This window comes from Pieris brassicae, chromosome 11 (genome assembly GCF_905147105.1).
Source record: "Pieris brassicae chromosome 11, ilPieBrab1.1, whole genome shotgun sequence".
NCBI lineage: Eukaryota > Metazoa > Arthropoda > Insecta > Lepidoptera > Pieridae > Pieris > Pieris brassicae.
Window position 1 is genome coordinate 5,793,303 of NC_059675.1, and position 11,815 is coordinate 5,805,117.

An 11,815-nucleotide genomic window follows, 5' to 3' on the forward strand; every position below is an offset into this window, starting at 1 on the left:
ATGTCGTTGTTCATATTATAATTTGTAACTAAGTATTTCTCGACTAATACCTACACATAAATTTTTGCACAATGATTTAAGTCACTAAAGGTTCGTCATCACAGATTTTGTTGTACACAATATTGTGTATAGGAAGGTAAAATGACTGATCGGAGGTGTTTGTATTCTCAAAAAAAAGATTTAGGCTTTCAAGCACTTAACTCATTATGGTTTCTTTTAAATATGAAGTTTCAATGATGATGAAGGTATATCGATTAAATCATGTAAAATTAAAGATTAGGATCAAATCAACATTTGACATAAAGTGGTACCAAGAATCCATTACCTTTAATTATGTGTCTATATGCATGTAAACAAATTGTTACTTGTGAGAAATACAAAGTACCTAAGCGCCAGATTAAAACGCGTTTATTTATACATTTTTTGGAATCATTTAATAAAATATAATAATTACAATTACAAAAATGTCCCGACGTTTCACGAATTTTATAGCAAGTAATTATGTTTTGTCTCGTCATAGTTGTATTGTCTTTTGTTAACATAGCTTTTACGCATTAAGAAAACACTTTTTAATAAACGGATTGAAGCTATGTATTATTATTATAAACTTATAATTATTTACATAATTTTAAATTTAATTTTTTTCCCGACGTTTCGCGTGCTTTCCAGCGTGCGTGGTCAAGTTTATAATAATAATACATAGCTTCAATCCGTTTAAAAAGTGTTTTCTTGTCATAGTTGTTGTTTTTTTATAGCAATGTAGATATCACATGCATATATCGATAGTTTGGTGCGTGATTTCAATGTTTCTGAATTGTAATTTCGATTGTCGATGTAATATAGGAAAATATCGCATAATGGTATGGAATATGTAATTTCGTCAAAATCTGGTACAAGTGGCTGTACTGACATAGATTGTCAATCTAGCCTCCATCTGCTTTATATAAGGCACACATTAGTTCACTTTTTAGTCTGTGTATTTTCGAAACAGTTTTATTAGGTTTTCCGGCACTCGAATGATTCGAGCTGATGACATCGTTCATTAATTACGTACAAGCTGTTCCTTATACTAAATGTAACAACGTACGGAATTTTTGAAGCAAAAGCCGTCATTTTGTAAGTATCCAAACTCATTATTTCGTAATAAAAATAAATAATTAAAAACATACAAAACAATATCCTCTTCCGAAATCGATAGAAAAAAATATATCAAAATATTAAATGTTTGTCTCATGAAGCTCAATTTTCGTAAGTTCAATAAAACATTAATCGTTTAGATTAAATTTTACGCCAATTTGAGAGCCCTTAAAATTTGTACCCAAAGCAATTATTGTTCCAAATTTTATAATTTGTAATCCATTAAAAGTTACCTGTATAAAAATTTATAATGACTGTTAATAACCAGATAAACCCATCAAATTTTTATCACATCGTACATTTAAGTAGATAGAAGTTCAATGACTTTAATATTCAAAAGACACATTGATCATTCTTTTGTTTTGAAACATTAGAACGGTATTCAAGTCGGATTTTAGATGCACAAATCGAATGGCCATCGTGTATAAAATGTGCCATAATGGCCTGCAAATGTCAAGTTAGTACAAAAGGAGAAAAAGCTCTGTTATCTTTCAAACAAATGTAGAGCGACAGTTTAAAAATATTATAAAGCCCCCGTCCCAAGATGCTTAAGCATTTTGCGAAGAGACTCCTTGTGAGCCACACCTCCTTGCGCCGCGATTACCCTATTAAAATACGTCGGTAGTGAACGCAAACTTGTTTACAATAATTTAAAAAATGACACTCGGAACTATTGTATTTCTCTTAAATTTAATTGCCATACATTGTTTGCACGTGCCTGAAGATTTAGGATTTTCTGAAAATAATGGCGCATTTTATACTGAGGATGCAGTATTTATAAATGGTAAGATTTTGTTTGTAATTATGAATTTAGGAATAAAATTGTTACAATATATAGTATATATAATAATATAAATACAATATATAATATATAGTATAGAAGGATGCTTCAAATGTACAAAGAATAAAAATTACATTTATTTTTTTATTATTCTGCAAAATTGAGATCGCACAACCTCAACACATCAGTAATTCCTTTAGCGACTTCATAAAACAATACGCGACATTGTTCTTACGAGGTTATTAGGCTAGAGAAAGTAAAAAATTGCGCCTTAGCTGTCCAGCAAACCCATAAGCTATAGCTCAATACCATAGTAGAACCGCATCAATACATTAATGACTCATAAAATAAAATATTAATTCGGTCGTCAACCCGGAATCCCTTGTATTAGATCTTCTAAAATTACGTGGGCCATTCTTGTGAACCTTTGAGGCAATTCAATGCAAATGTTTACCGCCTACGCAAACCACTTTACATCAATCATTTCTTGTTATTTAATTCTTAGTGCTCTTATTTTTTGTGTGTGGAAATTAATTAGACTTGTGAGTTGAAGCTGACAAACGTGACATTTCCTAGAGAAGACTGAACCCGGAATGCTACTTGGTACAATAAATCGTTATTATTGCGTTTAATTTTGAATTGTTTATGATGGTTCCGGCGACTTCGAAGCATAACAATAAAGAATAAGTAGCGATAAACACTTGTTGTGTGTTAATAAAAATCGAAGGGATCCCTAGTAAGATGAACAAGACAAAACATTCATACATTAAAATGCCAAGTTCGGATGCCAGGGATAGCTAGTGAACTTCAATGTAAATTAATTCCTCTGTTAATAGGCGCTTAGTTTACTTTCCTCTGATAATCCAATTACTTGAGCACTATTATAAATGTCTACATCTAGGAATACCTTAAGCCTGTATATTCACATTAATGTCACAGGCAACCAGGTTTAAAACCAGCAGTGCTTTGGTTGAAAATAGCCTGCCTTACAAACTGACATCTCCAAGGCCGGTTATTTACTTGGAATTTTTTACTTTATTTACTATTATTTTATTTATCAGGTGAATAATTGCACGCAACATCTGTTGATGAATACCAGGAAGATACTCTATATTTATTTGAACATGTTGTCAGTGTTACCTATTAATTTCGTCATAATTCTTAGGTAGTGCTGACAATTTGTATTTCCGTTGCATTTGTCTGCTGCCCGAAAAATGCTTGTCTGAAAATGTCAATCACGGACTTAGTTTTATCTAAGATATCTTGCTAATCTCCGGAATGTTAGGTAGGTTAGGTAGGAAACAATATCAAAACACTAAAATTTATAGTTTGCATAATGTTCTCACCGTAATCAAATATCTACTGCGATATTACGGTGTACTTCAAATATTTCAATATTTCATAAGCTTATAATCAAAATATTAAATATGTAAATTACAGTAAACTGTCTTTGATTAGATTTATATTGGATTCCGATACGTCCGTGACCGTTATGTTACGATAAAAACAACTTGCATGTAGTGAACAATGTATTTTTGGACGCCCTCAGAATAATAAGGTGATTGCTCATAATTCAATGTTTTATATTGAGATTAACTCTACAAATCAATAAATTCTTTCAACTGTCGAGAAAAACGCTAAAAAACATTTCGTTATGTAAATTACTGTTTGTGTTTAAAAATGTTCTACATCAAGAAATTGTCAATAATGAACAATAAATAGCGTTGGTCTAGTGGCTCTAGAATGCGACTCTTACCTCTGAGGTCGTTCCCCAGCTGTGCACCTATGGAGTTTTTATTTCCGCATTTAATACTCGCTCGTACGGTGATTAAACCAGTGTCCGATCACACACTTAAAAACAATTATTAAGAAACAGATACAGAAATCTGAGGCCCAAACCTAAAAGGTTGTAGCGCCACTGGTTTATTTTTATATCGATATACATGTTATAGTTATTATCGATATACATAATATTAGTAATGACAATATTAAAGGTTAGATATGCTAATTTAATGTAAACGAAAAATAAGGACTTTTTATGACTATTTGTTATATTTCAGCACTTCCACGTTCGAAACGTGAGACGAATACAACACGCGATGGAAAGCAACTTTTATTGTTACAACCAAGACAGGTAGCTTTATTAAATTATTTATTTCTTGTTTATTAATAGCAATATGTTTAATTGGTGCTATAAAGCAATTAATTGTCATTAAAAGATTATCATAAATAAAAAGTAGATGGCCTAACGTTATTTTTATATGCATTTGTCGCGCTCCGAAATAATACTGTTATGGTTACATGTATACATATTTGGATAATATTACTCTCTAAAATAAATCAATAAAAATAAAAATATATATATTAAATGGTCTATCAGTATGACGTAGGTTCCAAAGACTTAGAATTTTTGGCATTTGTAAAGAAAACAATGATGAAACCTAAATTATTTTACGGTCTCCTTTTCGCGCTTAAGATTATAAAACGTAGTAATTCAACGTGGGTATTTGTAGGGTGATGCTTTTGGATTGGATTGCGAAACAACTAATGGAAAGAAAGGCACATGTAAGAGCTTCCGGGACTGCTATCCTTTGTTTAAAGTTGTTGACTTATCCGGCTACGACGGTTGGGTCATGGGCCATTATGACACTTGTAGCTACATCAGTGGAGATAATACTGAGGTATGGAACATACTTTTTACATCTATTAATTGTTTAACGAGAGTTTAATGCCTAACGCACGTGGAAGTGTGGTTTGATTCCACTAAATTATCAATCATATATTAAATTAAAGGGTTGACCTTCAATGCAGAATCATATTTTAAACATAATATTTCCAATTTAATATCTGGTTAATAAATTCATGAATCTTTTAACAAAAATAAAAAAGAGTGTTGTCTTGAACCGAGAACCTTTAGTTTATGTGCAAGAAAAAGCTTAGAATCCACCCTAACAATTGGGTGGACTATTTATTCAATAATGTATCTATATTATACTTTCATTCCTTACCTTTAACAATCGAAATGCTTAGTTAATTTTATTGCATTAACAATAGTGATATTAAGAGAAATTTTTGCTCTAAAAATATGTTTTTATAGGTTTTCGGTGTATGTTGTACACAACCAGTAGGAACACCACCTCAACAGGAGCCTGATGTACAGAGATTAGGACTCCTTAGACCTGCAATGCCCCTTCAGCTTGCACCTATGCAAATATCCGGGTGAGTTGTACCTTTATCAACATTACATTTTTCGTTTGAAAATTGTTGTTGAAAGTTTGAAACCTGTTTTAGATTAGTAAAAAGGAGCACTTATTACCTAACTATGTTTTTTCGTTTAAAGAACCCTAATTACATCATCTAACGAAGTAACTCAAATGCGATGTAGGTAGTTCTATTTATCGCCAGAGGTGTTTAGAGCCATATACTATGTAATAATTTCGTGAATAATAATACTATAATATTGGAATAATGTTTTTTGAGGCTAATAAAATCTTAGTTTAAATTACACTATGAATTTGAAATTCAAATTTAATGATTTCCAACTATCTTTTTGTACCTTAAATAAATAAATATTTGGTCGAACAAAAAAAACAAGAGCTAATGTAATCTCAGAGCTATGCTCAGTAAATGTCAGCGAGTACAAGTATCGAGTAATATTTTGAGTAGCAGGAAGTACACATTTGAATTAGAGCAATTTAATACTTCCAATGACAAAAACTAACCTTTGAATAGATGTTTTAATGTCAAGATTACATATAGTTAAAAGTTAATAATTACATACCTACTTTTTTTCTAGTATTGATTACCCCTTGCGATTTTTTTAATAGTATATTTATTTTTCACTGTCATTCTAAAGAAAGTTTTACCAATATTTATTTATTTTGTATCCTTGAATGTACTTTTCCTATATATTTTTCTTTAGTCTTGTACTTGGAAAACATGATAGAATTGATTTAATAGAATATAATCATTTTTAAAATCACGGCATGGTATTGGACATTCCTTTTATATCTCATATTCTACCTTTGATATAAATTGATCCATAGAATATTATTTTCCATAATTCTAAGAACGACGCCACAAGCACTATTTAAGATAGTGTAAAAACCGTTTGCTTTCAGTTTCCCAAATAACCCTCAAGCATCAGCATACTCCCAGTGGCTATCCAATGCCAACCAGAGGCAGGTCCCAGCCCAATGGCCACCCACTTTACCTCCTCTACCCACTCACCCACCTAATCACACACCAGCCACACACCCGCCTTCTCTTGGTAAGTACGCCTTTATTTCAAATAAAAATTTAACTAAAAACATTTGTAATTATGTAAGCAAATCCATTAAATTTATCGGGAATCAATACCTTTCTAACTGCATCTTGAAATAACTTTCGACTGCAAATTCCCAGCTACATTTGAAGCATAATAATTTTTCTGAGGCAGGCTTTTTTATCAATTGCAAAATAATTCAAATCTAATAGGCCTTTGTCATTTACTCGTAGGTAGGACACACAGGTTTTTTTCACTTAAAAAAGGTGAAAATTTATTTTCACTCTAAATTTCCTGCGAAGACAAGCGGAGTTATTCATTCATGTAAACAGACCAAGCTAGTCACACGACCAAGTTACTTAAATTCATGCACTTAGATGGTTCATAGGGTATAACTGGCTTCTTATAATGATCCGTACTCTTCCAGTTAGTGGACAAGTGACGCAAGCTCCAGCAAATCCTTCGCCCATACCAACAACAACTTGGGGCACTAAACCTCCCAGTACAACAAAACAAGTAAGCACAAGAAAATCATGATATTCTAAAATAGCAGTATGACCATAGACTAATGAGTATATGAAGGTAAGAACGTATTTAATTATCAGAATTGTTTATGAACATCCACATTGAACGACGCAGGCTTCATTTGCTGAATTAAAAAATGATTAAACTTTAATACCTTGAATTCTAAAAATAATTTTAATAATTTTACTTACTTTTAAATGACCAAAAAGTTTGTTTGAAGACGAGTTCTAAATTTTTTGTATTTATTTATTTGTAAATCATTATAGAGCATTGATATATTTTTTTTATTATTCACACTAGATGTAAGTCGCAAAAGAGTTCGTCCTTCAACCTTTTTCATAGTATACGACACATAGTAGACGACATGAATTGAAAACAAGTAAAATATTTAAATCGTCGAAACCAATTTCTTTTCTGAAAATAAAACGTATGTAGATGCTTAGGTATACCATGAAATGTGAAGTATTTTTTACTATTTAAACAAGTTTTTTAAGCAGTCATTTGCTAATATCATATATTATGTCTTACAGACATGGCCGCCTATATACCCAACTCAGCCAACGAAGCCTCCAACACAGCCTGGAACTGACAGTTCTTGCGGGATCAAAAATGGACCACAAGTAGGTTTTCGATAAAATATTTATTAAAAAATTCTCGGTGTTCATAATTATTATAAGGACCAATTTAACAAGTTATGAGGTCAAATAATTTACTTAGAAATTTTATTCCCGATATTTTCAATTTAGCCAAAATATGGTACATGGCTAAAATATTAAACATATATTTTCTCATTATATGGATACTAGACCAATTATAAATGATAAGGAATGGAATGGATGGAATCTGGATGATACAACTGTATTTCTTGGAATCACCATGGATTCAAAACTTCAGTGGTTCCCTTATATTGGCGAAGAGACTTAGTTCTGCAGCTTACGCGGTTAAAAACATTCGCTCACTAACTAATGTCGATACAGCTAGACTTATTTATTTTAGTTACTTTCACAGCTTAAAGACTTATGGCTTATTATTAGTTGTCTAGTTCTGTAGTTATCTAAAAGGGCCTGGCACTAGTGCTAGGTAGGCTACGTCTAATTAATTTGCTATATTTGTTTTAAAATAAGTGTTGTTTGATGAGTTGCTATTTTAAAAGAGTACCGAGAGTTTTTTACTCCGGCTTTTTCTCTCGGGCTACACCCTCTGTCTTCTTTGTCGATGAGTAGGGATGTCTATTGATTCAAATTTAATGACGTAGAATAAGTAATACCTGTATCTTATATTCTATAATAAACACATTTTATTTTATTATTATTTATTTATAATGTTAGTAAAGATATGATAAACATGTGATTTAGTAGTTGTTTCGTTTTGGTATTTTCATGTAGCATGCAAGCATAAATATTTATATTTGCCGCGATGCTGGGTGGATTAAGGACCAATGCTTCTAGTTTTGTACTTAGCCCTTATATGTTAAATTTACGACACAAAATTTTTAATTTATAAAAAATATACGTGCGTTACAATTTACAAATAAAAAACTGAACTGCATCGTGGAACAGAACTCTTCAAACCTTAAAAATATCATCACAGGATTCTTGAAATATATATATATATATATATATATATAATTATGTAATTGTTTTCTATTGAAAATTATCAATGTCTTTCTAGACATATGAGAGTCCCCAAGACGAAGAAAGGATCGTGGGTGGACATAACGCTGATCTGAATGAGTGGCCGTTCATAGTGGCGCTCTTCAATGGCGGCAGGCAGTTCTGTGGAGGGTCACTTATAGACGACCGACACGTTCTGTCAGCGGCGCATTGTGTGGCACAGTAAGTTTTAATGGATTAATTGTTAAAAATAGTCAAAACAAAAATGTACAATTAAATATTCTAGAAATGGAATTGTGTGAAGTCTCGCGATACACAAATGATGCACGGTACGGAAATCTAGGATCTACTACTTTTTTTAAATAAAAACTGATTTTGTGTATTTGAGGACACAATTGGAAAATATGTCGGTTACATATTTGCCAAACAAAAATCATATTTTTTTCGCTTTCCACCAAAAAATCATTGAAAAGATTTCGCTCACTAGAGTAAGGTGTTCGACAAACATATCTAATCTGTTGCGCAGTAAACAGTTTTCGATTGAGGGTTTAAAACAAAACAAAATGACTATTACTCAAGACCGATAATCAATGTTTTTTTAAATGTAATATATCTCGAAATTATTTATTAATAAATAATATTTATATGTATCAAATGTCCCAAATTTAAAACACAACAATGCTACACGGATATTGTTAAACGGAGACTGGGTTTTGTTAATCATTAATATCACAATAAAAAACCTAACGCAAATACTTCAGACAAATACAACTACCCTAACAGCTTAAATAGCCAATGCTATTAATTAGCGTAATTATGTAAAATAATTAGCGAAACATAGGATATTTAACATCGAGACTCTCTCGAGTCTAACTCTGAGAAATTATAAAAACATTGATAATTTCGAAGACAGTATTAACTAATGCCAAAGCCTTTGTTAAGCCCTGTTAACGCCTGATGCCACAATATGTTGTGCCGCTAGGGACTGCAAATAACCTTTGTAGTTTGGTACAAATAAACTAGTTCTGCAAGAACTGCAAATCTGCAAACATGTAACTGTAAGCTGTAATTCCCGTCAGGTTTCTACTTGTAGTATCTAACCATCCCTAACACAAATAACGTTGGGTACATTAAAGGATAGATAGGATAATTACCATACACCCTTTAGTACAAAAACCGTGTAAATCTGTTCTTCTGATCAACGAATTTTTCCTTTCTTGGTGTTACCCCTATACTGATACTTTATAGATATATTGATGATAATAGTAGATACCTAGCAGTAAATAAATATTTGTTTTAAGTATGACGTCATGGGATGTAGCACGACTGACAGCAAGACTCGGAGATTACAATATCAGGACAAACACGGAGACCCAGCACATCGAAAGAAAAATTAAAAGGGTGGTCCGACATCGTGGATTTGATATGCGAACTCTGGTAAATATTAAATCCAGTTATATTGGATATAAAAATTGTGTATATGTTATTTTAGCAGCCTCTACTAGGTTCAATTCTCAGGGCGGATCTAAATTTCATCCTATTTATTTGTACAGAAATATTGTTATAATTATTTATTCAGGTTGATCAAAACGATAATGAGGCCCAATAAAGACAAATTTCTCAAATGTATCTTCCATTCTCTTAATGAGTTATTATCAACTATTCGACTCTCAGCCAAACAATAACTGTTCCAGGCTATATCTATAAAAAATATCAACATTTTTCCCATTTGGTGAAGAAATCTACTGCCATTATGAAATTAATACGTTCTTCCAGTACAACGACGTCGCCATTTTAACTCTAGACCAACCTGTAACATTTACAAAGAACGTAAGGCCAGTCTGTCTTCCGTCCAGCGCACGTGCATACGCTGGTCTAACCGCTACTGTTATTGGATGGGGGAGCTTGAAAGAGAGTAAGTTGATTTTTTTAATCTCTTCATTTATTTAGGGCATAAGACATACAACAATTTAAGACACGAAAATACAAATATAAAATTGTATATTGAATATGGAAATGGTATATCGAAAAGCCAACCCTTTAACATAAATCAATTGCAGCTATTAAATAATAGGTAAATAGGTTATTTACCTTATGAAGATAAATTACATTCAATATGTAACAATCAAGACGATTAATAAAAAAAAATAGATCATGTCATAGATAAAAAAAAACGTGTAGAAACGTGATTTGAATTCAGACTATACAAGCACGAAATAATTATACGTTTGAAGAAACATACTTTATTAGGATTTTATTTTCTAATATTATCAAACACAATAAAGCTTATTCTTAGATTTGTTTCTAAATCCTAACTATATGTTTTATTTATTAAATTTTAGTCACGTTTCAGCATTTGTTGTTTTTTTTTTGATGATATTATTATTTATCAATGTGCTAACTAGTTAGGGACAACAAGGTGTGATGTGTAGTATTCTTTTACTGTCCTTTTTTATATCCATTATAGTTTTTGTATACTGTGTACTAACAAATGTGGTTTGTTTCTAATTCTTTCTATTTTCTTGGAACTTCATTCGCTCTTAAAATTCAATAGGTGGACCCCAGCCCGCGGTGCTCCAAGAAGTGTCAATACCGATCTGGTCAAACGCAGAATGTCGCCTCAAGTATGGCTCTGCGGCACCCGGTGGTATCGTAGAACATATGCTTTGTGCCGGCAAAGATAATATGGACTCTTGTAGCGTAAGTCACATTTTTATGTCACACATATGGTTTTATAATCTGTAAATATCCACTAAACAAAGCTATTTTGTTACAATGTGTATTAAAGTGCCGGCGTGGGTCCGCTCTCGGTCAGTACCCTTAGCTGCTTATCTGTCCCTCGATTACGTCACGTCAATTTGACGAATAAAATTTGTTTTTTGTTAATACCAGCAAATCGCTTAGGAATTTGTCTGCCTATTTTGTTTAGTGGTTCGAGTGACTATTACTTTTTTATATGAAAATAATTATCCTACTTAAATACTTTTTAGGTTTGAGTAAAATACCCGAGAAACTATTTCTTCTTTAAATTCAGTCACTGAGAAACATAGTTGTTTTAAAAATATATTTTCAGGGTGACAGTGGCGGTCCCCTAATGGTAAATGAGGGTGGAAGGTGGACCCAAGTAGGCGTGGTCTCGTGGGGCATCGGATGCGGGAAGGGTCAGTACCCCGGAGTATACACCAGAGTTACAGCTTTCCTGCCATGGATACAAAAGAACTCAAAATAAGATGAAAACTAATTAACGTGTATAAAAGCCTATTTGACAATAATATTTCTGTAAATCTTGTAAGTTTTATAGTAAAATCTACGATTTTTAAGTAATAAAATGGTAAACATCTGTTAATTTTAAATGATATAGTTCTCTTCCAGTTTCACAAATTTGATATGGCATATGACCATCCATTTAACGTAAATTGTTGAAATATATTATGTTGTTAAAGTAAAAAGTATTCATACGAGTAAAAAAAGGAAAATGTATCTAGTTTTTAGTGC

At 31.9% G+C, this 11,815-nt stretch overlaps 1 protein-coding gene across 1 annotated transcript; it reads left to right on the forward strand.

Annotated features, from left to right (window-relative positions):
* The first annotated feature begins 1,699 nt into the window (after positions 1 to 1,699).
* Positions 1,700 to 11,814, forward strand: LOC123716190 (proclotting enzyme-like). Its single transcript, XM_045671801.1, has 12 exons — positions 1,700 to 1,921; positions 3,979 to 4,052; positions 4,432 to 4,599; positions 5,016 to 5,137; positions 6,040 to 6,188; positions 6,610 to 6,698; positions 7,238 to 7,327; positions 8,379 to 8,542; positions 9,622 to 9,757; positions 10,097 to 10,235; positions 10,875 to 11,020; positions 11,394 to 11,814. Exons 1-12 carry the CDS (start codon positions 1,795 to 1,797, stop codon positions 11,547 to 11,549), a joined length of 1,560 nt encoding a protein of 519 aa, XP_045527757.1. The 5' UTR covers positions 1,700 to 1,794; the 3' UTR covers positions 11,550 to 11,814.
* Position 11,815: the final 1 nt, after the last annotated feature.

Excerpts from the sequence above, each read along its gene's own strand:
- LOC123716190 (XM_045671801.1), top strand. The coding sequence starts at position 1,795 with ATGACACTCGGAACTATTGTATTTCTCTTAAATTTAATTGCCATACAT. Across the intron at positions 4,053-4,431 it reads TATTGTTACAACCAAGACAG|GGTGATGCTTTTGGATTGGA; the intron begins GTAGCTTTATTA and ends GGGTATTTGTAG. Across the intron at positions 5,138-6,039 it reads GCACCTATGCAAATATCCGG|TTTCCCAAATAACCCTCAAG; the intron begins GTGAGTTGTACC and ends GTTTGCTTTCAG.